The 25345-nt window shown below is 45.2% G+C and overlaps 1 protein-coding gene across 1 annotated transcript in view; it reads right to left on the bottom strand.

Annotated features, from left to right (window-relative positions):
* The window catches only part of bcr (BCR activator of RhoGEF and GTPase), a 68260-nt gene that overhangs the window by 20943 nt on the left and 21972 nt on the right, over positions 1 to 25345 (bottom strand). Inside the window, exons 3-5 of the mRNA XM_068705874.1 lie at positions 8234 to 8418; positions 3044 to 3148; positions 2240 to 2425 (exon numbers count right to left, since the gene is read on the bottom strand). Coding sequence (XP_068561975.1) covers positions 2240 to 2425; positions 3044 to 3148; positions 8234 to 8418 — 476 coding nt within the window. The remainder of the gene's footprint in view (positions 1 to 2239; positions 2426 to 3043; positions 3149 to 8233; positions 8419 to 25345) is intronic.

Below are 25345 nucleotides of genomic sequence, written 5' to 3' on the forward strand. Positions count from 1 at the left end.
CCCAGGAACAGCCAAGGGGAAATCAAGGATTTGTCAGCAAAGCAGTTATCAATCAGTTGAAATAATTGTCCCACAACATAGTTTGTTCAATGATAGAAGTATTCATCTTCTCCACATGCGATGGTACGATGGTAGACAAGCAGACTTAGCCTATAGTGGGCTGTAGGAATGAGTCCTAACACTCAGAAGAGAGCTTTTTTGCACTTCCGGTTTCCTTGTCTTGAAATGAATGTCTATTTTTTGGATGTGTTTTTGTTTAGATGCCTGAAATAAGGTCTGTGGTTGACATGACTTAAAATATCTCACTCGTGAATTTTGATACTTTTATGTGTTAATCAAGTGGAAAAATGAGACAACTAAACGTCGTGACGTTGGACACTGGACCAACCTTAGCTTAGTGGTGGTGATGTCAAGTCATGTGACCGTGTTGTAGTTCGTTTGTAGCCTAACGTCGTCTTTACTTCTGCCGATTGCATGTTGGATGTCTGAGGCCAAATAACGGATCATTCTGCTATAAATTCACAGAATCAGCCCTTTTTTGTATCCTTCATCTCTGAAGAGCAACATTCCGTCTTCCTTCATGGTGTAAAACCACCACTTTGCCACTGTGCATGGTGTGCGTGTCTACGAAGAGCAGCAGTGTGATTTAGCCCTATTTTCAGCCTTCAGACACCTCTTCAGACACTCACGCTCAGAACCTGTCAGTGACGCTTCGCCTCTTCCTCTTTTCTCCTCTTCCTTGTTCTGATGTTTCATGATTCCCATAACCGTCTGCTCCGCTCACACACTTCAGAGTCATGGTGAGACAGCTCTATCAGAGCAGCCTAAATCTACTTGCCTCCCTGACTCTCACCCTCTCTCAACCCTTCCTCGCCCCATTCCTCGACTGCATCACCTCCTCTGCTCTCATCTAATCTCTTCTTCCCTCCCTCTTCACCTCCTAACGGAACGGCTGTCATGTAGCATTTCTTTCCCTTTTTTGATAGGCTCAGCGTCTTCTCCTCCTGACTTTTATTAACGTCTGTCTGGGGAGAGGGAGGGAGTCTGTTCCTCTGTGTGGAAGCGGTCGCTTTGCTCGATGTTTACGGTTCATCATCATCACAACCATGACGTCACTTCTTTGTGGGGCAGTTTTGTTTGATAGAAAAGCTAATGTAACGGTGAAGCAGTTTTTAGGAAATATATAGACAAGCTTTTTAAGCAATTATTAAAAAAAAAACGGATTTTGGCGCATGAGTCACTGACGGTAAAAGATACAAATTAAATCCTAATTTCTTTGCAAAGTCCCAAGTGGAGCTTCTTGAGATAAATTCATGAGAGTGCGTGAGAGAGAGAGAGAGAGAGAGAGAGAGAGAGAGAGAGAGAGAGAGAGAGAGAGAGAGAGAGAGAGAGAGAGGCTCCTATTTATAGCAGCTTCTTCAGGACACAAAGCACACAGTGCAGTGATGGCCTCAGCTGCCAGAGGCAGAAAGGCGGCATTGTGAAACACGCCTGCACCTCCGACTGTGTGTGTGTGTGTGTGTGTGTGCGTGCACGCATATGTGTGTGTGTGTGTGTTTTTGTGTGCGTGCATGCGTGTGTGTTCGAGCATTCGAGTGAGTCTGCGAGGGAGAGAGAGAGAGAGAGAGAGAGACCCAGGGAAAGTGAGGGAGACACTAGTGGGAGAGGAGCAGTATTTCGGAGAGAATTAACAAATGACTCATTGTGAGTTAATTGACCCATTGTGAAAATGATTAAATAGACCCAGTGTACATGTGGCCCAGACATCCTTGGCAGAAACTACTGGAGGGAAGAGAGACAGCAAACGAGCGGCTGTTGAGGAGGAAATAGGAAGGAAAAAAAGGACGATTCAGATTCAATTTGTCCAAATTTAAAATGATAAAGAAGAGCATCAGTAGAAAAATCAAATCTACGTTTTTTTTTTTATTGGTTTATTATTGAATTATGCTGACAGATTCTGCTTCTGAAAGCCTCCCAATTCAAGAAACAATGTTACTGTGAATTATGTCACTCCGGCACAGTGCTTTTGCTTTGGGTCTGCGCCCACGCGTCATTTCTAATACCGTCAGCTTTTGTGGGTGCCCAATGTTGTCACTTAGATTAAGGGTAAGGTCAGACATCCGCTATCATGGGCACAGACACACACACACACACACACACACACACACACACACACGCACACACACACTACAACCCCAAGCGCCCCAACCCCCGTCGACCAATCATTTATTTCCCTCACCAGTTTCTGGAAGAGGTCTCCGACTCTCTGGTGGTGGCTCCACTGCTGAACGCGAGGAAAAAGTCCGTCGTAGAACTCCCTGTGGATCTCGTAGAGCTCAGGCACTTTGAAGAAGATCGTTTCTATCTGGGCCACGGTGAGCACAGGCTGCGACGTCGTGGCGGCGGCCTTCAGAGGCTTCATGGGCTGAGAGGGACAAACGGGAGAGGCGAAAAAGTTGCTTTCGCGGGGCATCTTTTGTGTGAAGCGTGAGGACTTTAGATTACTGCAGTGGCTTCTTGTCTTTGAGCAACAGTTCTGGCTTGTCAAATCAACTTTTAAATGGCACGAAAGTAATAAGAAGTTAAGTTCTTATGGAAAACGAGTTCGCAAACAGTTGCTTATTCACACATCCAGCAAACACAGTATTATTATTCACAAACTCCTCATGCGACTCTTTAGCCGCACAACTCCTCCACTATGTTCTATTTACTTTCATAACACCCAATCATAAAATGTTTCATGTTTTCCTTTGTTGCAACTTAAAAAATAAATCAATATATTTGTTATTTATTTTTGGTTTGGCTATTTCGAAACTCTGATTGTTGTAATTTGTAATCTATTTGTGTTCCTTTCACATTTTGCAGATGCATCTAATGGCACTAAATTAAATCAAGTGTATGAAGAGTTTATCATTAAATAATTCCATACTTTATACTCAATTTGCCTAATCAATGGACTTCATTACATTCTCTTGTGGAGTACGGCTGTGTGTGTGTGTGTGTGTGTGTGTGTGTGTGTGTGTGTGTGTGTGTGTGTTCTCACCAGCAGCAGGGCCTCCAGGTGACTGAGGTACGTTTCCTCGGTGGCCAGGATCCCAGACAGGACCCACTTTCTCATCTCCAAACCTTTTTCCAGGTCGCATTCAGTCTGTAACAAACACACAGATATATAATAGTGAATCAAAAAAATAATATGCAGCAATACGATATTATGCACAACAAATAATCCAATCCTGTACGTGCCCACTTTGCCGTTTAACTTGCTCTTTAAATCCGATTTTTCTGTTTTCACACTGCATCATTTTGAGCCTGAGGCATGAAGAACATTCAAAGCGTCATATTGTTCCTTACATCAGCCGGTAAAAGGCCCTCTGATATTTGTAAATCTCAAAATTGACGGGCTCCTGGTTCTTAGCGGAGCTTGAAACCTCTGCAGTGTTGCCGTTTGTGAAGCGCCACAGTCTGGAAATTCAAAACGGCAAACAATCGCACCTTGGAGAAATCCTCCCCACTCTCCTCCCCATTCCCTTCAGCCCAGTCAAAGCTCACCGAGGACTACGGACATGAAAGGAAGCAGAGACACAGAGAGATTCCTCGGGCTTGTCTTGTTTAACCATGAACTCTGAAATAACACAAACAGGCAGGGTCTCCCATGGGAGCAAGGTTGGCGTGTAAGTATGTGTCTGTGAGAGAATGTGCAAGTGCCGGGAGCGCACACACACACACACACACACACACACACACACACACACACACACACACACACACACACACACACACACACACACACACACACACACACACAGACAGTGAGCCCAGGTTGGGACGTGGAAACATCCAGTCCTTCAGGCTATGAGGAGGAGGAAAGAGAGGAAACTGGGAGGAAGGGTGAGAGAGGATGACGAAGAAAGAAGAAGAGGAGCAGGAGAGATGGAGAGCAAGATAGATTCAGTATAATTAAGAGGGGGAGAGAGAGAGAGTAGGACTATATATTAAGAAGAAAAGGGGCGACATATTGAAAACTTGCAGCTGCACATTCTGTTTCGCTGCCTCTTTGGCAAGTTTGTCTGAAAATAACAGGTAATCTTCTTGAAATTGCCTGTTTTGTCTTAGCAACAGACCAAAAGCCAAACATATTGAATTTACAGCAAAACACCAAATTGAGACAAGCAGAAAATCCTCACATCGATCTACATTTTTGCTGAAATAAATGACTTCAACGTTTATGTCTATATGTCTATGTATGTTAAGCCACTTCTACAACTATATACCTAGACGGCAGAATTCAGGCATTGTATAGATGTGCATGCTAAAATGATGAGCAGCGATCCCGTGAGCCGCACATGAGTACGCGCTGTGAGTGCGTGGATGTCTGTGGGTGTGCATGCGTTTATTTAAATGAAGGGGTAAACAGGCCTGAAAGCTGTTTCCATGGCCACTGCATAAGCAAAATAAAAATAGCACTCAACATTCAAAGGTAACTGTATGTGGTTACGATCAATAACCATTAATCCTCCTGAACTCAGCTTTAAACAAGACAGGTGTGAAGAGGATTTAAGAGGCTACTTTGCTTCTTAGCATCTCCGCCGTTAACACAGTGGGTGTTAATTGCGTTATTAGTTGCTGCAACGAAATAATGTTTACATTAATAATTAATCTGCCAATCATTTTCACGATTTATCGATTCTTTTGGTCTACAAGAAAATCATAAAATGCCAAAAACCCAAGATGACGTCTTCATAAGTCCCGTTTTGTCCAAACAAATGAAAAAAACACTAATTGAAAAATGTTTGTTGTCTAATCTATAAACCGTCTGACCCTCCTCTACTTATTAATATAGTTTGGAGAAATCAGGTGAAGGCCTCAAGTAGAATGGGAGAGTATTTAAAGTACTCCTCTTCACCTGAAGTTAATACTCCTTACTGCACATCCTCTCTCTGTCTCTCTCTGTCTCTCTTTGTCTCTCTTTCTCAGGTGAAGCATAAAGGAAATGATTCTGACAGACATGTATTATGCATCACACAGACATGTCTGGGGATCTGAGCTGTTTATAACAGCATCAGGAAAAGAAAAAAAAAGCTCTAATTGCTCGTTATGTATAGACTCTAAGACGACCGAAAGCGTAAAAAAAACCCTCTTTTGGTATTAGGAATGCAAATAAAAGGCTGCAGAAAGTAAATAAGTAATGTAATCAAGAGTTATGACTGCTTTTAAATGTATTACATTAAATTACAGCGGCTCTGAATTGGTCTTAACTTAAAAGGGAGAGCTTGGGGCAGTGACGGAGCCCCCCCCCCCCCACCCCGCCGAATGTTTGTGAGTTAATGAAAAATGAATGAATCATTGCTGAGCTACAAGTATCGGCATGAGCTATCTGACTTCAGCCTCACAGGATGTGGCGCTGGTAATAGAGCTTGAGAAACACGGGGGTCCATTTGCAGCATCGAGAATATTTGAAGCAAATCACAAGGAGGAAACTTCAACATCCAGTAACATCCAGTTACTGACGTAGCGGAGGCGAGACGAAAGTGTTTATTCATCGCTTCAGACCCCAGACGACTCCCCTAGGAAGTACCCACTTCTCCAGACATATCATCTTTTATTCATCGCTGTAGCAACTAATGAGCCCATCTCTGGGTTCACACTAAAAAGGGGTGTCTGCCTGCCTTTTTCGGTTATAAAATAAGACACGCTCGTCCTGCTCGGGGTGTATTTGGGTTGGCGTGTCTATGTTTTCACGTCCGGTATGTGTCGACGAAAGCCTAATATTTCACATTTTTTGCCCCCCGTAGTGGTGGCTCTGCCTAAAATGATTCAGGAATTCTGACTTGCTTCTGATTTGTTCATGCATGGTGGATGAAGAGAATAAACACAAACAGTGTTTGTTTGCCGAGCGAGCAGACGTAGCTCAGGAGGTGCAGATGAAAGCCGAGCAGCAGTTATTACTATAACATTATTCCCCGTATCCCTCCGTGTCTTTCCCACGTCAGCTCTTAGAAACCTTCAGAGCAGGTCAGAGGTGGAAGAAGTGAGCGGCAATGCACGCCCTGTTGCACACTTTATTAACCATTCTCATGTTTCATATCCTAATCTCTTTAGCATCCTGTTCTGAACGGTCTAATGTGATTGTTTCCTATCTCCACATGTCTGCTAAGTGATGGGGTTGTCTTTGAATTACCGAGTGCTGCGGGAGAAAGACAGTGTCTTTTAAACTGGTTATTTAAATTGCACAGCAATGATAGACGTTGACAGAGTTGGTGTATGCAGGTCTTTTTTTTTTTTTTTTGATCGGCTGTTTGCAATTCAGCATCACATCATGCCTTTGATTGCAAGGAAACAAGCCTCCATTTCTAAAGGTTCTGCTCTGGCCCAGTAGGAAATGACCCCCCCCCCCCCTTCAGGTCTTGGCATCGAGGTGTGATGTCAGACAGGATGAGGGAGCATTATAGTTTCATTATAATACAGTATAAATGTGTGGAGGATTTAGATGAATACATATAAATGAGGAATCCACAGGAACAGAGAAACGGGTTTATGGCTTAAAAGGAATTTTGGGGGGGCCCCGGAGGCCACTAACCATAAACTACAATGTTCTTGATGTGAATCCAGCGAAGTACCTTTGTTCCATGTCTCTCTCTCTCTCTCTCTCTCTCTCTCTCTCTCTCTCTCTCTCATCTAGTAAAAAGCACTAAATGCCAAAGAAAAATACATAAAAAATATGAATTCTGTTTAACTTGGAAGAAGAGGAAAAAGTGGACTCTGACTGTCCTAGGTTGACCTACAAGTATGTGTCACATAATAAAACATATGCGCCAGTGTTTTTGCAAAAACAACAACATTACAGCACAGTCCTCACACGTCAGCTGACTTCTGATCAGTGACCACTCATTTCCCTCTTCAGTGCAAAAATTCCGACTATGAGAGAAAATTAAATCAGCAGTATTGCGGATGGCGATGACTCATCACAGTGACATCATAAAACCATCAGCCAATCAGAGATAGTCCGGGCTCTGACTCATCAATTAGAGAAGCAGACTGCAGCGGACGGGCAAGTCAAGGATGCTGGTAACTCCGCTTTCATGGCAGTTTTTGAACGCATGTCTGTCTGCGTGGAGAATTTGTTGAGGGATGATTGTTGTTCGGCTGTTTAGTATTTATGCTGTTGCTGCTAAACACACACACACACAGCGTCAAGTTTCCAAACATGAGAGGTCACTCTTCAAATCATCTTCAATGTGAATTCAACATTCTGCTGAGAGAAGAGGATGTGTGCATTTCTGTAAAAGAAGCCTATTGGCTTGTACAACCCAAAGCGTGTGTATAAATTAAAATCCAAGATCAGAGGTCAAAGGTTGGATGCAGTCAAGGGAGTCATCATTTATTGGCAGATTCAAGCTATAAATCAGATGGACAGCTAAGACAGTGAGCAAAGACTGAGGGGGCGGAGTAACACTGCTCCATGAACACTGATGCGATTACTTCCTCCAAGGGCACAGTGGAGGGAGGCAGTATTAGCCTATTACATTCTCCCAAAATACCTCGGTGTCCTAATCAAACACATGGCTCCAGCATGTTCACATGCTGCTACTCACAAATAACTCTTTGATGCAAGAGAGAATGGGTAAATGCTTCAATAGATTCTGGTGGTAGCATCCATGTTCATTCTCATCGTTGCTGACACTACAGTTTTGTGTGTGTGTGTGTGTGTGTGTGTGTGTGTGTATCCTCTCCATGGTAACCTTCGATAGCAGCAGACGTCACAGATCGCTGGTTTTCTCTTCGCAGACAAGAAACAGTAAAGGAGGGGGGGGGGGTTAAGAGGATGAAGGCAGTGGTGGGGTGATAGAGGTGATAGGTAATTCTGCCTAATACCCTGGATGAGAAAGAGCCAGACTCTTAAGGGGGATGAGTTTCTTCCCTGGATGACTGCTTCTGGGGGTTATGAGGCAGGCGATATTGTCCTTCATCCGTCCCCTCAAACAGCAGATTTGATTTTCTCGTCAATTGACAGATTTTTGACAGATCGGGATTGCTCTAAGAATATATTTAAGCCCACTTACTGCACTGTATTGAGGTCAAGCTACGTAACTATCGGCCATTGAAGAGTAATTACAGCCACGTTTGTAGGATTGCACTCTCATGCGGTATTATACTTTGGAACAATAGTAAAAGAAAAATTGGCCGGATGCGATGTCCAGCGGTGGGAGACGGTTGGACAGCGCAGCATACGTACCGACTTGGAGGACTCTAACGATCCGGAGGAGAGGGTGTCCCGACTGCTGCGGCTCTTGGAGCTGAGGTGCGGCGAAGATGACGGCGAGTCGTCGATGTACGGCAGGATGTCGTGGTGCCTCCGCTGCTCCTCTGCGCGGTCTGCATCGTAACCGTACGTGGGAGGAGTCCCGGTAAAATGACCATCTGTGACGGGGGAGAAAAAAAAAAGAACAACCTTAAGTTGGCACCTTGTCTTTCAACCACTTTTGACGCAGACGTCTAGACATCTTTTGCAAATCACCAAATGAATGCAATTCAAGCTTTCTGCACCTGGGACAAAGGTAGGGAGCTATAAAACTGACATTTGGAGATGCAAACGCCATCATTTCGTTTAAGGAACACAACTTTAGAAAGCCTCAATCTAACCAAAGGTCCATTACAGTTGCCTGTGCCTTTACGAAGCATCATGCACACAGAAGGTTAGGAATTAATTTTCCAACACTAATTAATGCGATTCTAGAAACTGGGGCACACAAAATGAGTTCCCCCCTCCCCCCCTGCATCTTTGTTCATGCACTCATATGAAAACATAAAGCTCGGAGAGAAAGCACTTTCAGAGGCCGACTATAAACTGGGTCAAGGTTCAAATAATTTCGACACCAGTGTGCAGCATCTCCGGGGACATTTTCAGCCACCTCCCTCCGACCCGCTTCTGCGGTGGCCGCTATCACTTTCTCTGCGGGGGAACGACAGCTCAGCCAGCACAAAGTGGCTTCGCGTATAATTACCCGCGCTGCCCTTTACGAGGAGAGGTGGGAGAGAAAGAGCTCGAAAACAAAATGTCAGTGAGCCGGACGCATTCTACAATTTGACTGCAAATACCTTGTTTTACAACATCACGCTCAGCGAGGCGATGCGTTCAAGCTGTGGATTCCGCTAGACACGTTTTTGTGATTTCAAATGGTTCCGGGTTTTCCGGGAGGCGAGAGTACAGTCAGTGGTTCGGGGAATCTGGTGTGTAACAGCTGAGGGGAAGACATCAAGCATCTCTGAATGTCACAGAAGACCTTTTTGCTCATCTCCTCCCACTCCTACATTCAACAGAGCTGAACTTCTCAGAGAGCTGGCCAGGCCTCCTCTGCGCTGACTCAGACTAATAACCCGCAACAGCACTTTCTAGACTGGCAGGCAAACAATAAAACATGCAGAATACACACCAGTTCAAAATCATTTATGAGTATTCTGTAGCTGTACAACACATTCAGCCAACACTGACACCAGCACATACACAGGCTGACATACGCTGTTAAAGTCAAAGGTCATAGAGGGAAAGAGATAGAAAGAACAATGATGGTGTGTTCAGGGCCCGTCTGACCTTCAGCCCACCCACCGCTCGCTCTGTGTACTCGCTGCCGCCTGTGGGCGGGTGCTGCCCACTCTGCTTCAACCGACGGCATCCTGCCAGGCAAAGACCAACATAGAGGCTCTGTGTGTGTGTGTGTGTGTGTGTGTGTGTGTGTGTGTGTGTGTGTGTGTTACACATTCTTCATTCATTTTTAGTCTTAGTGTGTGTCACTGCTGTTATTTATGACTTTCATTATCATATTCTTGTGTTCCTAAACATTCATCTTCTCCTTCGGTCTTTTCTCTGCTGTACCATTTTTTTTTGATGACTGAATTGCACTGCGGCATGATTTTGGGGTTGGATTTGATGTATTTACTGAGCACTTACTGTGCATAAACATTCAGCCTGTAGGAGGCCAGTCAGGATCACTGAGTTACCAGATCTAACATCTAGGAAACAACAAACATTCTGCAGACAGCATGCAAGCAAAAAGACAATGCGCATGTTAAGGTCTGATTCACTGCTTGTCTTAAAATACAGATGTGGAAAACACCAAGTGGGAAATGAGTGAGTGGCATCCCGGCATGTTTGTCTTCTCTTGTTTGCCAACCCCACCACCGTGTATTCATGTTGGCAGCATAACATCTCCAGCTGACTTATTTTAATCTTCCTACCACCTTGTTTTGGAAAAATACTGTCACTAGAAACACGCTGAGGTTGTGTGTGTGTGTGTGTGTGTGTGTGTGTGTGTGTGTGTGGTGCCCACACAATCCTGAGGCCAGAAATACTGAGCACCCAAACAACATTTTTTAGACTGTAACCACCTCTTGGTTACAGGGGGGGGGGGGCACAGTCGCAGAACCAAAACCACAGTCATGAATAATAATGATAAACTGTAGATAAAATATACGAAATGCCAAATGAATCACAGCAGCCCTGAATCTAACTAAACTCTGTGTCTTCTGGGAAATCCAGACAATCCAGAGTTGTTTGGTCTTTTTTTAACCTATAAACTACGATTGAAGGAATCACCACGACATTAAAACGCTTCAGACCCTTACTGGTCCGCTTGCCCGGTATGTATATCTTCAAACCGGCAGTTTCCAGCGGGGGAGGGGCAGAGCTTTACCAGTCTGTTAATGGGTCACTATAGCCCGTGGTCTTCAAACACTAGGATTCAGTCTGACCACGTGTGACCTCATCTCGGCCCAGACGCTGCTTCTAACGCAGCCCAGTCAGTGACTGACTCTCACGCTCTTTGTGTGTATCCCCCCGCATCGCCGCATATGTCAAACGGCTTCTTTCTATATATTTCGCCGTCTGTTCTCTCTGTCTTTCTCGCGAACAGATCGCTTGTGTCTCCGCTGATTTGGGGGCCTCCACAGCTGGCCTCTTCATCCTCATGCTGCTCACAGGTCTGCGTCTTCCTCTTCCTGCTCTGAGCTGCCTCACTTTCCCCTCCTCTCCTGTTCCCCCAAACGACTCCTCATCAGGAAAAGAATAAACTGCAAAAAGCTTAACACATAAGCACACACTTACGAACACACACACACACACACACACACACACACACACAAACACACAGAGTAGCACCTAATATACCATTGTCCAAAAAACTGTCCACCCATTGATATTTTCCTGGAGCTATTGGCAAAGTAAAGCAACCAAAATCTGCTTCTAACACCAGAAATAAAACACACACACACACACACACACACACACACACACACACACACACACACACACACACACACACACACACACACACACACACACACACACACATTCCTGTGAAATGTTTACATGGAAACAGTGGGAGGGGAACAGGTCTTTTTTCCTGCTGCAGGTGGAAAACTACAATCAAACTGGGAACAGCTGGTGCTCCGCTGCCATGGCAACGCATGGGTCTTTCCAAAACAATATCACAGGCAGGACAGGTATCAGGGTATCAGGGTGTCAGGGTGTCAGGGTGTCATGTGATACTGATCTGTGAACTGAACTGGGCCTCCTATATAATAGAAGACTTGTCTGTTAACTATTGTACTTGGGAGCTGCTTTCAACCGTTACAACCTCTGTGTGCGACGCACAATCAAGGGATTTTTTGGGAGCTTGATACACTTTGAACAGAATGGATTGTGCATCTAGTTCTGTGTTTTGTGTGCAACTCTCAAGGTAGACTGAGAAGACTATAGTGCTTTGTATCAATATCTGATTAGATTAATAATCCTGTTTACTAACATTTGACTAGATACTTTTTTGTGTGAAAGAAATGGCTCAACATTTTGGGTAGTTTGCATATTTGCTTTCTTGAGATGTTCCACACAGCTTTCACGTCTGTCATGCATATGGAGCAGGACCCACGAATGTTAGCTTAGCTTAACATAAAGACTGGAAGCGGGGGGAAACGGCTAGCCTGGTTACGCCCTTCTGAACAAACCATTGTTTTAAAACATTTGAAATAAATCCCAACCAAGTCTCATTAGCTGTTTTATATAATAATAATGCTAACAATAAATACATCTTTCGCACTACCTGTCTCATTGCAATGAGACATCATTTTGAGGGTTTTTAAAGGCCACTCGGCACACTCTCTGTCACTATCCATTCTTTGCTTCATGCTACCTCTTCTCTCTGCCCTTTTCTTTGACCGTGTCCCAGTTTTGCTCTCAGTCATAATGGATACAACATCTATTCATACTGTAACAGTGCTGAAGTGCAATAGCTTAAAAATGAGCTGACCCTCACTCATTCCCACACAGACAAGGAACAAAAAGGCTCATCTGAGTTGAGTTGCGATAAAGAGAGCCAACAGACAAAGGAAACAATTATTTCCTAAAACCCTGCAATGCTCCGTATGGTTCTGCAGGAAAGAAAAGGAAAATTGAAGAAATGATACACTGTGAAGACAGAAATTATTATTAAAAAAACTACAATAATAAGATGATAAATAGCAACGAAGAGAAAGACAATGCGACAGACTGAGAGCCATGAAATTGGAGCGAGAGAGAGAGAGAGAGAGAGAGAGAGAGAGAGAGAGAGAGAGAGAGAGAGAGAGAGAGAGAGAGGGAGTGACTCTCAAAGGAGGCATAAGATATCCTGGATAGTGAGCGCTGCCTCTCCATCCCCCATCACGCGTTCCACTCAGCACGGCCGTCGTAAATCTGCCCCGGCTGCTGACGCCTTTATAGGAGGAGGCCTGTCATCCCAACACTGCTGATATAACCCCACCTCTGGCTCTTTCTCTCTCTCTCTCACACACACACACACACACACACACACACACACACACACACACACACACATACACACACACTTACAGATACATTCACACCCTCACCTTAAAGCCCCACCCAGCCCCAAAGGATCCTAATGTTACGCTACAACACTCTCTCTCTTATTCCTGCCATTCAATGAGAGAGGTGAATGTAATCAGAGATGGAATGGTGTGTTTTAATGGCTTCCTCCTCCCCCGCCCCCCCCCCTCATGCTAAATCTGATTCATATACAGTGTGCTGGATTTGAGAAGGCTAAGCTTATTGAAGAGGCCAAGTCTGGATACTGGCGATAAAGAAGATGCACGTCTGTCTCCCAAACAACGCTGCTGCTTTTCATTACTGCCCATCAAAATGTAAAAATACATGCAGCACTGTGAACTATAATGGGGGGGGGGGGGGGAAGCAAAAGAAAGAGAGAGCATCCCTTCCCCTGAGTTCCTACATCCCCTTAAATATCCAATTTAGAGACAATTTACCACAGAAGAGAGGGGGCTGGTACACGAGCGGAAGAGGAAAGCTGTGGAAATTAAAGTGAAGGCTCGGCTACAGCATCGCTGGGGGGGACAGACATGTCGTCAAATGAAGTCCAACGCAGCGCTTCGCTCACAATCCTCCTGCGACCGCACGGGCACTTGACAGAAGTTAATTTGAGAAAAGTCACTATCTAGTCATTAGAGGGCAGACGCAGAGTGTCTGAACGGGTGACTCGATTTTTGACGTCCTCAATATCTGCACTTTAGGCATGAGAATCTGGAGGCGTGGCTCCCTTCGCCCACTCAGAAGATGCGGGGGAGGGTACTTTGCATCCCTCACAGAAACCATTCAGTGCAACTAGATCGGGACTCTCACGAGATGAAGATGACTCCTAAAGGCATTCTTTGTCACTGAATTGCTGCCTTGGAAGACATGTAATAAGCAAAGTGTGTGTTTGGCTACACAAATCACCATCCATGCAGAGGCAGTGTGTCCCTGGAAGCTGTTTTCATTTATGAATTTGTTTTGGTATTTCTATCGCTCCTTTGAGTGAACCAAGACTGCACATTGTCTGAGTGAAGGCTGCAACTTTCCTCAATTTATCATGAATGCTATTTCAACCGGCAATCACGGCCGCGTCACGTCTATCTGCCGGTGAATTCCTTGTTCCCGCTTCCTGCCGTTATTAACAACACTGGAGTTCAGAAATCATAATAAACCAATTTGCTTTTCCTGAGGGTAATCTCCCTGCCTCAGCGTTGATAATCTCTGCGGAAACGACCCAGCAGCAGCAGCAGCAGCCGGTTTCACTTTGAAAGCTGGGAGGACGGCCAAGTCGGAGACGCTGCTCCTTTAAAAAAAACCGAACAGCGCCCCCTGCAGTGATGCAATCATCCCTTTGTCTCAGGACGGAGAGATGAGAGGCAGAACAGCGATGAAAGAAGAAGGAAAGGGCATGGCCTGAAATCACACCACTAGAGGAAGAGAGATGAGTAGAGGAATGAGAATGTGTGTGTGTGTGTGTGTGTGTGTGTGTGTGTGTGTGTGTGTGTGTGGCTTCACAATGCTACGGTTTGTGCTGTGAGCTTTTTGTTTAAATATTTGTGGGATTGTGCGTTTGCCTGAACTACTCATGGGGACAGGTGTTTGGCCGTGTTCTCCGTGTCATAGATGTCTGACCCAGGGAATAAACACTGCTGCGTTGCCTTGTGCTGCCCATGTAAACGTAAAAAGACGTCTGTGGCTCCAGAGGGACACTGAAAGTTTTGAAAAGAAAAAAAAAAAATAGTCTGGGAGTGAAGAGCTGCATTATTAAAAAAGATGATATTTCTGCTGTGTTGATTTTTTGTCAATCGTGAGTTTCTATTTAGAGTTCTGCAGAATACGGACACTATATTACCACGACTACAGTGCCAATCATGTTTCACTATTGTCAGTTTTTTACGGTAATTCATCGTCAAAGGAGCACAGATAGTTAGTGAAAGCATGTATTAAAAATTATTAATCAACTAACTAATAACTTTAAATGAATATATAAATTACCCACTCTACAAAATGTCAGACCAACAGTCTAAAACCCTAAGTTATTAAATTTCCAATGACATAATACAGAGGAAATAACTAATTCTGTGTTTCCTGCGTCTCCGGCTTTACAGGCTGCATCACTGTCATACGTCAGGTATAAAGTATGGGAGAGTAGACAAACAGGGAGACAAGCAATAGAACGGGGAAAAAAATGATTTGATGAAAAGGAAGACGGATGAAAAGAGACAGTAAGGAGAAGACAAACGTTGACAGGCAGGCAAGCAGGTGGCAGATTTATACAGAAGAAAATGACCGAAACACCAAAAATAAACATAATTACAGTAGAACTAAAGACACGGACACAAAGATAATTACACAACCAATCACACAAACGCGCAGCCACATGTCGTATCTTTTACGTGGCGTCAGCTTCCCTCGGCGCTGCGTGTTTCACTTCTCTCCCCGTCTCCGTCTCTGTCTGCGTCCTTTCTATTCTCTCTCTCCTTCCCGCCGCCGCCTCCTTTGATCACACAAGACTTTCAAGGAGAGCGCTCTCCTGTCTTGGTGGACATATGCTCCAGCGCACACACACACACACACACACACACACACACACACACACACACACACACACACACACACACACACACACACACACACACACACACACACACCACTATACCCTCATCCTGCCAGACAAACCTTTGATTCATCAAGCGCCTGTCGTGTCTTCTCTGTCAACTGTCGGACTCATTAGCGAAGAGACACCCCCCAAAGCATTATGGGGGAAATAAGCGTTCAAATTGCTGCAAAAATCACGCAGAGACTCTGATTAATAATACAGCATGCTGAATTAGCGGCTCCGCTCTGAAACGTGGACAGCGTTCATTAGACTGCGGTTTCTGCAGGCAGAGATGGTAATGTGTGACGAAAAGTGGAAGACGCTCGCTTTAGGTTGTTAACTCAGCGAATGGAGGAGTCTTTAGTGGTATTTACGGTATGTGTCTTGAAGGTAAAAACAATACTAACACATTCCTATCTGCACTCTGCTCTTTCCTTTCCATTTCCATGACACAACGGGAGCTTTCTTTCTCTAAACGTCTTCTTAAATACTACCTTTCCTCAGCATGTCTCGCCCTTTTGTTGCGTCTCTCCTCTTTCCTCTCATTTCTCTTCCACGTTGGCCTTTGCAGGAGGCGCTCTGGGATCTCACCACGGCGGTAAATCTTGAGGGCAGACCTCAGCCCTCTGACACTCTGTTTAATGCATCACGAGCGCCGCAGCCGTTGCGTGTGTTTCAGTGTGGGCGGAGAGCAGCCTCATTCATTTATTTACACTTAAACCTGCATGGCTATCTGCAAAACACTCTGCCGGGCCCATCATGAATAATGTGTGGCTTATCAATGCTCTAATGTGCTGCTGGCTAAACAAAGAATAGATGGGACTGATAGGAATTCTTTATCTGTGCAACATTTAAGTTGGTTAAAAGATGCTAAATCACACCCCATAAAGTGTGAGTGGGATGGTCTATCATGACTGAATTTAAGATCTGCAATGAAGAACCACAAACAAGATCACATTGACAACTCCTTTCACATCTGGCAAATTCTGGATCAACTTTCTAGTAGGAGCTAAAAACGTGTGACTAAACAGTTCACATGGTGACGGAACCTGACCAGAAAGCTTACCGTCTTAGTTTAACATGTTAGCATGCTAACGTTTTCTAATTAGTGCTAAATACAAAGCACAGCTGTGGCTGATGGTAGCACTAGAGGAAACATTAAGAGGACCATCAAAGCCATCAGGGTTCATCCTCTGGGGACCATAAATATATGCACACAGTCTCGTGAAAATACATTCAGCAGTTGTTGAGATATGTCGGTCTGGACCGACGTGGCAGACGGATCGACTGACCACCTACAGAGCCATGCCGCTAGCGGCGCAACTAAAAAGACAACATGTGAATATCTGGCACAACACAATATGATCACACAATCACAGGTGTTAAGTGTTTTCATGCGTCTGTTGCTGGAGGGTGGAGGCACTCAAGGCCCCAAGCGGAGCAAAGGTTGGAGGTCAGAGGTTAACGCATTGGAGAAGGAGGGACAAAGGTCACATGGGTTCTCTGTCACTGTGTGTGTCTTTGTGTTTTCATCTGTGCCTCAAGCAGGGGAGCTGAAATCAAATTAACAAACAGTATTACTACTTCAATCAATACAATCACTAGCTAGAGAATGGACCCGGATCCTTATCCATACCTCCCCTTAGAAATACTTGTCATGTCTCGAAATCCTGGATAAAGCGGTACAATGCCGGTGTCGTGCCGCTGAGGAGGTATTATGATACACGACATGACGTGACGAGGAAGCTGGAGGCTGTTTCCATAAGTGCTTCCAGAAAAGCCAAAACTGAAAGTCAGCTACTCCTTTGATAAAGAGTAGTCTTTAATTAAAAAACGCACTACATTTGACTAAATCTCATCCGTCTATTGATCTCACCCTGAAGCTTACATCGAGCGTCATCTATTGTCCACATTTCATTTGGCTTTTTGTTGTCGTCGAACGAAGGGAGGAATGACAATCGAGTATCGCTCCCGTTTCATTCCATCCGGTCCGACAGAACAACTCATGATGTGAAAACAGAAGACAAACGAACGGAGCGATCGCTCCACGTCGGAGGATTTGACACTTTGAAGCTATCACTGATGAGTGATGAGTGCACCGCCACAACTCGCCATTTTAATCCGATTGGAGACGTTACGCTGACAGCAAAGATGAATGATTGAGCAATAATCTGTGACAGGCCACGATATTCCGCAAATAAAAGGTAAATTATCCGTGTGACAGACCGAGGTTCCACGGGGGTCTAATGACTAGAGACACGTCTTTTCTGTTTATTTGTACCACAACAGTCTCAGATCCACACACACACACACACACACACCTGTAATAGTATTTCTGTTAAATAGATTTTGATGCCAATAAATGGACTTTTACTTGAGTAAAAAACAATGATAATGCATGGCTTTTACTTGTAACAGACTGTGTACTTCTACACTGTGGTATTGCTCCACCACTGGCGGTTGATTTCACCATGAAACAACAGACCAAGACCAAGTCATTAAAAGGCTTTGTTAGTTCCCCAGGAGAAGCAATTCGACGAGAGCTGGGTTGGTTTTGTGTGCTCACGTGTCACACGATCTATTACGTACTGCACTTGTGTGCAGTGGTTGTGAGTTCTATGGTTATGGGACTATGTACAGAGCTGCAAGAGTCCTGTATAACGGGAATACAGTCTGGCAGCTGAACTGAGGGAGTGGCTCCTTCCACATAATGTTCTTCCGACCACGCTGCTTGAAACCGCATCCAATCATCGTACGTGCTCCATACAGCGGGTCGACGTTCAATGAGTGTGTGTGTTGCTGCCATTACTTGGTCTCTGAGGCTTACGCCGTCCCCATCATGACCCCCGGGGGTCCTGTACCGGCAGGTAATGATGCGCTGCTGCTGCTGCCGTCGCTGCTCAGCTTGTCTCCAAGAAACCAAGTCAAACCCTCAGAACTCCTGCTCAACCTTTCTGCCACACAACTGAACTTTTGCCTCTATAATATACTGCCGTTAGCTTCGTACAGCCCATACAACTGGCTCACTGGCTCTCAATGTGACATCCAATCAGCATGACGGTGTGAAGCTACATACATGATCTGATAATAATAACAATAAGCTAGTATTTTGAACAAATTGTACTTCTTTAGACTGATGTTTTTTCCTGTCAAACCAGCATGTGACATTAGTGGGGTGGGGTGGCTACGCTCAGTTTACCTTAACCCCGTTCCCTCTCCCACGGCTCCCGGCTCAGACATTACGGCCTGCAGTGGCGCTTATCATCAGCACACAGCAGAACGAGCACAAAAGGCCCCAATCTGCCTAATCTCTGGTCAAACACAAGCCGCAGCATCATCGGCGCTCAGGGCCATAAACTGCTGCTTTATGCCGGCGCTGCTCAGGGGACACGCGTTAGGACTTTGCTAAACGGACCATAAAGGTTTGCCAAAGCAAATCTCCAGGGGAAACTGTTGCCTTGGTTACCACAGCCAACAGGAAGAGCATTTCATTTGTGATTAGGTAACCTGTCGAGATGCAGAGGACGCTTTTATTTATGCTACTTATGAAATACAACCAGAAGGAATTAAGTTATCCCAAGTGAATATATTATGAATGATTGTTTTTTTGGTTTAAATTAAGAAACTGTGCAACCCCCCCCCCCCCCTCCTCCCCCAGAAAGGCCGATGTTTGGCTCATGGTCACTTCTAAAGCACAGTTACACACATGGATCCAGCCGACATCTGTTTGCCTTGACATCTACCTGAGCAGCTCTCAGAAGAACTGGCACGCTACTGCACTTCTTCGAAAATAGAGAACAGAAGGGGGGAAAAAAAAATGCAAGATTGCATTCCACCAAAAGCTAAACTGTCATTTAAGAATCCTTTTAATTCATTTCTCACCCGATCCGATGGTAGCCATGGAATTTCTGCAGCCTCTATCTCTTCTTCTCTAATCTTCTCCTCCTCCTCCCCCCCTATTTAAACTGGCACTGGGCCAGTCCGACTGTCTGCCAGTTTCAAGCGTCCCCAGCATCAATTACCTGATCCCAGCGCTCACATATTCCCATAATGGCTCTAAAACCTACACACACACACACACTTATGACATACATGCATCGCCCCCCCCCCCCCCCACCCAACACACACACACAGTGTCTGATCAAACACAAGATGAGAGAACATATTGACACTTTTAAAAACCTAGACTCTCAGCCTTTCTCTGTTCATGTACACACACACACACACACACACACACACACACACACACACACACACACACATATTCACATTTTCCCGAAATGAGGACACTGAATAATTAGGGGGATAAAAAAAAAAAGAAAGGAGTCAGAGCCTACACAGACAGTCATTTCAATTATCTCTATTCCTCCGGCTGTCTGGCTGCTGTCTCTGCAAGGTTATGGGCTCAGCTCACCACAGTCTCCACTGGGACTCAGTCATGAGGAACCAGTTTGCTATTTGATTCCCCTCCTTCCAGGGTACCTATGCTAGATCTCGTCACCGCGCTGAAGACCCGATGCGTCTTCATCCCACCTTTCCCGCTATACGCGACGGCTGCCTGCACCGGGCAAAACCCATTTACACTGCATGAAAGATTCATCCTCCGGCTGTGTGAAGGATGCGGGGTATTTGGACAGATTCCACAGCACACATGTGACGTTAAGACCAACGACGGCCAGCAGCCGAGCCAACTGCACGGCATTCCTTGTCTCTTTACGGCAGCATTGTGAGATGATAAACAGGGATGTTTGAATGAAGCAAACCCACTCTCCACCCCTTCCTCCCACTCCTAAATCCTCCCAGGTATTTACTGAATGCGCTCAGCCCAGGCCCCGGTCTCCTTGGCAACAGGACGTAGCAGGGAGACACAGGAAGCTCTGGGTAGACCTGTGTATGTGTGTGCGCTCTTTATCTGCTTCCCTCTGGAAAAGCATGCGAGTGTGCCGTCCTCCATGGCTTTGCTGCAAGGACACGACTCGATAACACCCAATGTCACGCTGACAGTTAAAACGCCTGCACATGAACCCAAGCGGACGCAGGAAATATGCTCAAAATAGGAAATCAAAGGCAAACACGTGCACACGTAGGTAGATGCACATGGGTAAGCACATGAAGCCTGCCAGTAGAAATAGAAGCAAAGCGCATGGTAACGTTGAATAAAACCTCAGTAACACTGAGCTGGAATGGTACAGTGTCTTATGTAACAGATGCAAGGACACAACAAGTCTTTGGGAGAAAAGCCCTGAAAAAAAAATGCTCAGTCGACATTACAGAAGGAAATTCCTTAAAGAGAGGAGCGTCAGGTCCCATCAGTCAATCGGACCATCAACTATCCTCCCATCCGTGTCATTCAATAAAGAGGTCAGCATGGACATGAATGAATTAATACACAAAATATAGATGAATTGCTCCACCGGCATTTCATTTCTTGAAACCACAGTTTCATATTTAAGGGGAAAAAATGGGCACAATAGGAATAACATCACATATTGTCACTGTTTATCCATCAAATGCTCCAGAGAATCCTGGGTAATCTAGACGAGTATAGAAAAGCATCATTTCCACTGGGGACGGGGTGGACACAGGTGGACACAGGTTGATTTCCTTACTGTTGATATACTCATTGGTGTCCTTCAATTATTATCATTCACAATAGGTTGACAATAATTATTTGTTGTCCTACCGTTATAATTTCTCGTAATTTGTTAATTGTTAGATAGCTTTTACATGTCTGTATATGCAGGATTGGTATGTTGATGCATGGTGCTGTTTGAAAAGTGACAAAGAATCTGCTCAGTTACCTGCTCAGTCTGAAATAGCAGTGAGTGAGTAAGTGTGTGTGTGTGTGTGTGTGTGGGGGGGGGTGTGACCTTTAGCCATGCAAAGAGTAAGTCTTGTTCTTGTTACTCATTGTGGCATTTTCCGACACGCATACCTCTCTGAAGACAAGCAGTTTGAGCTTTTCCGACACTTACCTGTCCACGAAGACAGCGGGAGAGAGTGTCAGTGTGTCAAAAGGTCAGGGACTGGAGAAGGGGGGAGTTAAAAGGTGAATTAATTGGAACTCTTTCGCCACAGAGTGTTATGTGTTTTGCCTGTACGGGAGGGAAAAGACAAATGAACCTTCCGCAAAGAAATCAACTGTAGATTTGCTGCCTCATCCTTGGCCGTGAATGCAACTGGAGCCAGAAAATGTGACAGGCAAAACAAGGAACGGGGTTTGACAGAGTAGAATAGTGAGAGAAAAACAGAGATTAGACGAGATAGGAGCCTCTCAGAAGCATTAACTACTTAGAGAGAGACGGTGAGGGAGGCAGTGTGAATTAGAGTCTTTCTTCACTGGCGCCTCGAGGGAGGAATGATACATTCAATTTGGGTTAAAAGAATGCGTTTAGAAAGGAAACACTATGACGGGCCCCGGGTGCATGCAAGACACGCATTGGAGGATTAATGCCTTTTTCTGTGTTTCTCTGCTGGATGGTAATTGAGAGATTCAGGAGAGGAGCTTTTACTGAGCCAGATCAAGGCTACAAAGCTGTCAATGAAAACTACAAACATGGCCATGAGGGCAGCCGGCTGTCACTGAAAACTGCAAAAATGCTACTCAGACGACAGGAGACCACGTTGAGCTTTACTTCTTCATCTTCATCTACTTCTTCACTAACTCCCGTTCAGTTTTTCAATCACATCTCTCCGTTGCTCGGACCTCCTCCTCTCCCATCCGATAAACTTTCCACCAATCATTTCAATGCCCTGCCTCCGCCTCCCTCTCATCTCTCCCCTCTTTCTCTTTTCGGGGGGTGATGACTGACTTTGAGGTGCCAGTTACACGGCTTGCTTTGGGTAACGTTAGCCTGCTTATGTAACCAGACGCTACAAGCAGGGGAGGGCACGGCACCGCAGGTCGTAGGGCTGCTCATGCGTACGCATGGGCGTACGCCCACGGGTGTCATTTTCCTTATGAGAGAGCAGTAGAGCATGTAACCAATTTTAAAGCTTCAATTCCTACAGGCAATAAAAAAAAAAGCTGTACATTCAGCTCGACGGCAACAGATGATACGACTCAAATAATTCAAAAACAAGCACCTCCAAAGATGTGACTCCAACCCTATTTGATTCCATGTAACTAAAAAGTTTTATGACGCAAATTACCAAAAATATAACGTAACTTTGCTCAACCATATGTTATGCAGGGTGTTCCATTTGTCGAGCTGGGATCGGTGAGTTTTAAAGCTTACAGATGACTGTCTAACATCAAGTTGATGCTTCGTACTTTTTTAAACCTCAGCGACACGTTTCTTTTTAAGACGCACTGATAAACGAAATGATCCTTGAGTTACAGAAAAGTAAGTGGAACAAAGCGGGACTCATGACTCATCAAGCCTGTCATTACAACTCTGGAACCTGAATGAAAGCCTGCTTCAGGACCGAGTGAGGTAAAGTACCAGCTATTAATACATACATCAGGAGTGTGTGACACAGTGAGGGGGAACGTGATGAAACCACAGCAGGTCCTTGCACTCATTCTGGCAAAAGGCAGATTTCCCCGTGGAGTTTGGGCGTCCTCAAACTCTGTGGAAACGACCTCCTTTGGTGTGTGTGCGTGTGTGTGTGTGTGTGTGTGTGTGTGTGTGTGTGTGTGTGTGTACAGTACAAAGTGCCTGGGAGGGCAGAGCAGGTGGGGGGTGGGGCAGCTGCTGGTGAAAATGGTGCACAGCAGCAGCACTGCATAGCTTCTCGACCATGAGACAGATGTGCAAAAAGCCGCAGTCCCACATGCTTATTACCTACCAAGGACAAGGCAGGGGAGCCCCACACACACACACACACACACACACACACACACACACACACACACACACACACACACACACACACACACACACACATGCGCGCCTGCGCAAACATGACCTCATGTAGAGCAAAATGCACCACAAGGACACATGAATGCCGTCTGAACAACTGTATTCCATACACACACTCCGGCCAGATGTGCGCGTTTTGAACCAGCAAAAACATCGACTTCAAATGGCCACTTCCTCATCACCACACAGACACACAGAGACATTAAACTCTACATGACCCCACGAGAGGAGGCAGACGGAGACGTACGGAGCATGTCGAACTACAGCGGGAGAACAAAGGAGTCATTTTTGTCGTCAATTCTGAGAAGCGGGTGTGTGACAATGAATCAAGCTTGTCTCACCAATCCATGAGCGTATGTGTGTGTGTGTGTGTGTGTGTGTGTGTGTGTGTGATGTGTTCTCGTGGTGTTGTACGGCACAGCGATGTGGTGGAGCAAACTGAAAGCGCTGCTTCTTTAACTAAAGCCCCGACGTCCTGCTGCCCTTGAATCCAAACACTTTCTGTCTGAAAACCTTTGATTTAGCTTTAGCACCCAAAACCACAGTCAGATTTAAAGAGAAAACTTCTTCTCAGTACAAGGTTGTTGTTTTTTGACTGTCCTGTTTGAGGGAACGATGACGAGGACGAAAATGATGATGAAAGTCATTATGCAACCGGGGCAACAGCATCACATTGCTTTGATTAGACTAGCCAGCTGTTAATTAAAGAGAAGCTGGACTCAGCTCAATCTCGTGTTTTTTTTTTCCAGCAGCAGCAGCAGCAGCAGAGCGAGAGGACACGAGAGGGGGAACATTTACAGGTTCATGGATGGATGAACAAAGGCAAAAATGGCCGGATGGATGGATGGGATATGGAACGAAAACGAGGCAAAATTGGTTGGCGGATGAAAGGCGTGAAAATAGTTTCTTATCAAAATCTTATAGCCCAGTCGCTAACACGTTAGCCAGCTTTTCTTGGGGTCTGGTCATAAATCCGACATTAAAGCTAATAAACCTTGAACTCCCCGGTCTTTTGAGTGTGAAATCACTCGTATGTTACAGTAGAATTAACAGGAGATAACTTGTCCTTTTGACTGAGTTTCCTCTCCTCCCTTTCATACAGGTTACTGCAGTTAAAGGTGCTTTACAGATGACCGGCGAACTGATGGCAACAGTCGTAGCAACAAGCTAGGATGAGATCCAAACACACAGCAACACATTTAAAAATACATGCATGAGACAGAGGCAAACAGTCACGCATCAACACGGGCTGATGCACAACGGTAAACAGAACAAGGAACACAAACACACAGGGGACCAGAGGCGAGCGGAGGAGAGAAGAGGACACACAACTGTTTCCTCTGCACGAGGCTAGAAGGTAAAAACTATATAGATAGATATACTTTTACGTATCTGATTTTTTCACAATTTGATTTTGCCTGATGCAAAGTTGATTTCTAAAGTCCTTTGCTTGTACTTTTGCTCTTCGACATTTTGGCCTTTCTGACCGAAGCCGCTCTCACAGCTCCGGATGGACGGAGGCCGTCAAACAGGCACGGGTTACAAATCACAAAGACAGAGTAGAAACCACCACGTTGTTATATTGTGTCAATTAAAGTTTGTTTAATAGTAAAGCATGATCTAGAAACCATAGAGCCGAGAGCAGAGAGTTGAGTCAATCAAAACAAACGGGCTTGAAACAGTCTCCCGAAAAAAAGTTCTCGGCTCGAACTCTACAGAGCCGTAAAAGCAGCTATTCCCCTGAGGGTGCTGTGCGCTCCGCTAATCTAACCGCCAGAGCGTCTGAATGATGGAGGGAGGAAGGCGGCAAAGAGGGAGGAAGGTGGATAATGAAACGTGTGCATGAATTACGATGCGCTTTGGGCGACATGATTGTTGAGTTTATTTATGTTTCTTAATATGGGATCGGTCCTCTGGATTCAACAGACGTATTGTCAGCCTTCAAAATGAGCTTTCCCTCAACTATGCTGCCGGTCACATCACATTTGGACCGTCGGACGGTCACCATGACTCAAGCTGGAGTCT

Source organism: Cebidichthys violaceus, unplaced genomic scaffold (assembly GCF_023349555.1).
Source record: "Cebidichthys violaceus isolate CVI_PGR_0920_01 unplaced genomic scaffold, fCebVio1.0.p SCAF_12, whole genome shotgun sequence".
Lineage (NCBI taxonomy): Eukaryota > Metazoa > Chordata > Actinopteri > Perciformes > Stichaeidae > Cebidichthys > Cebidichthys violaceus.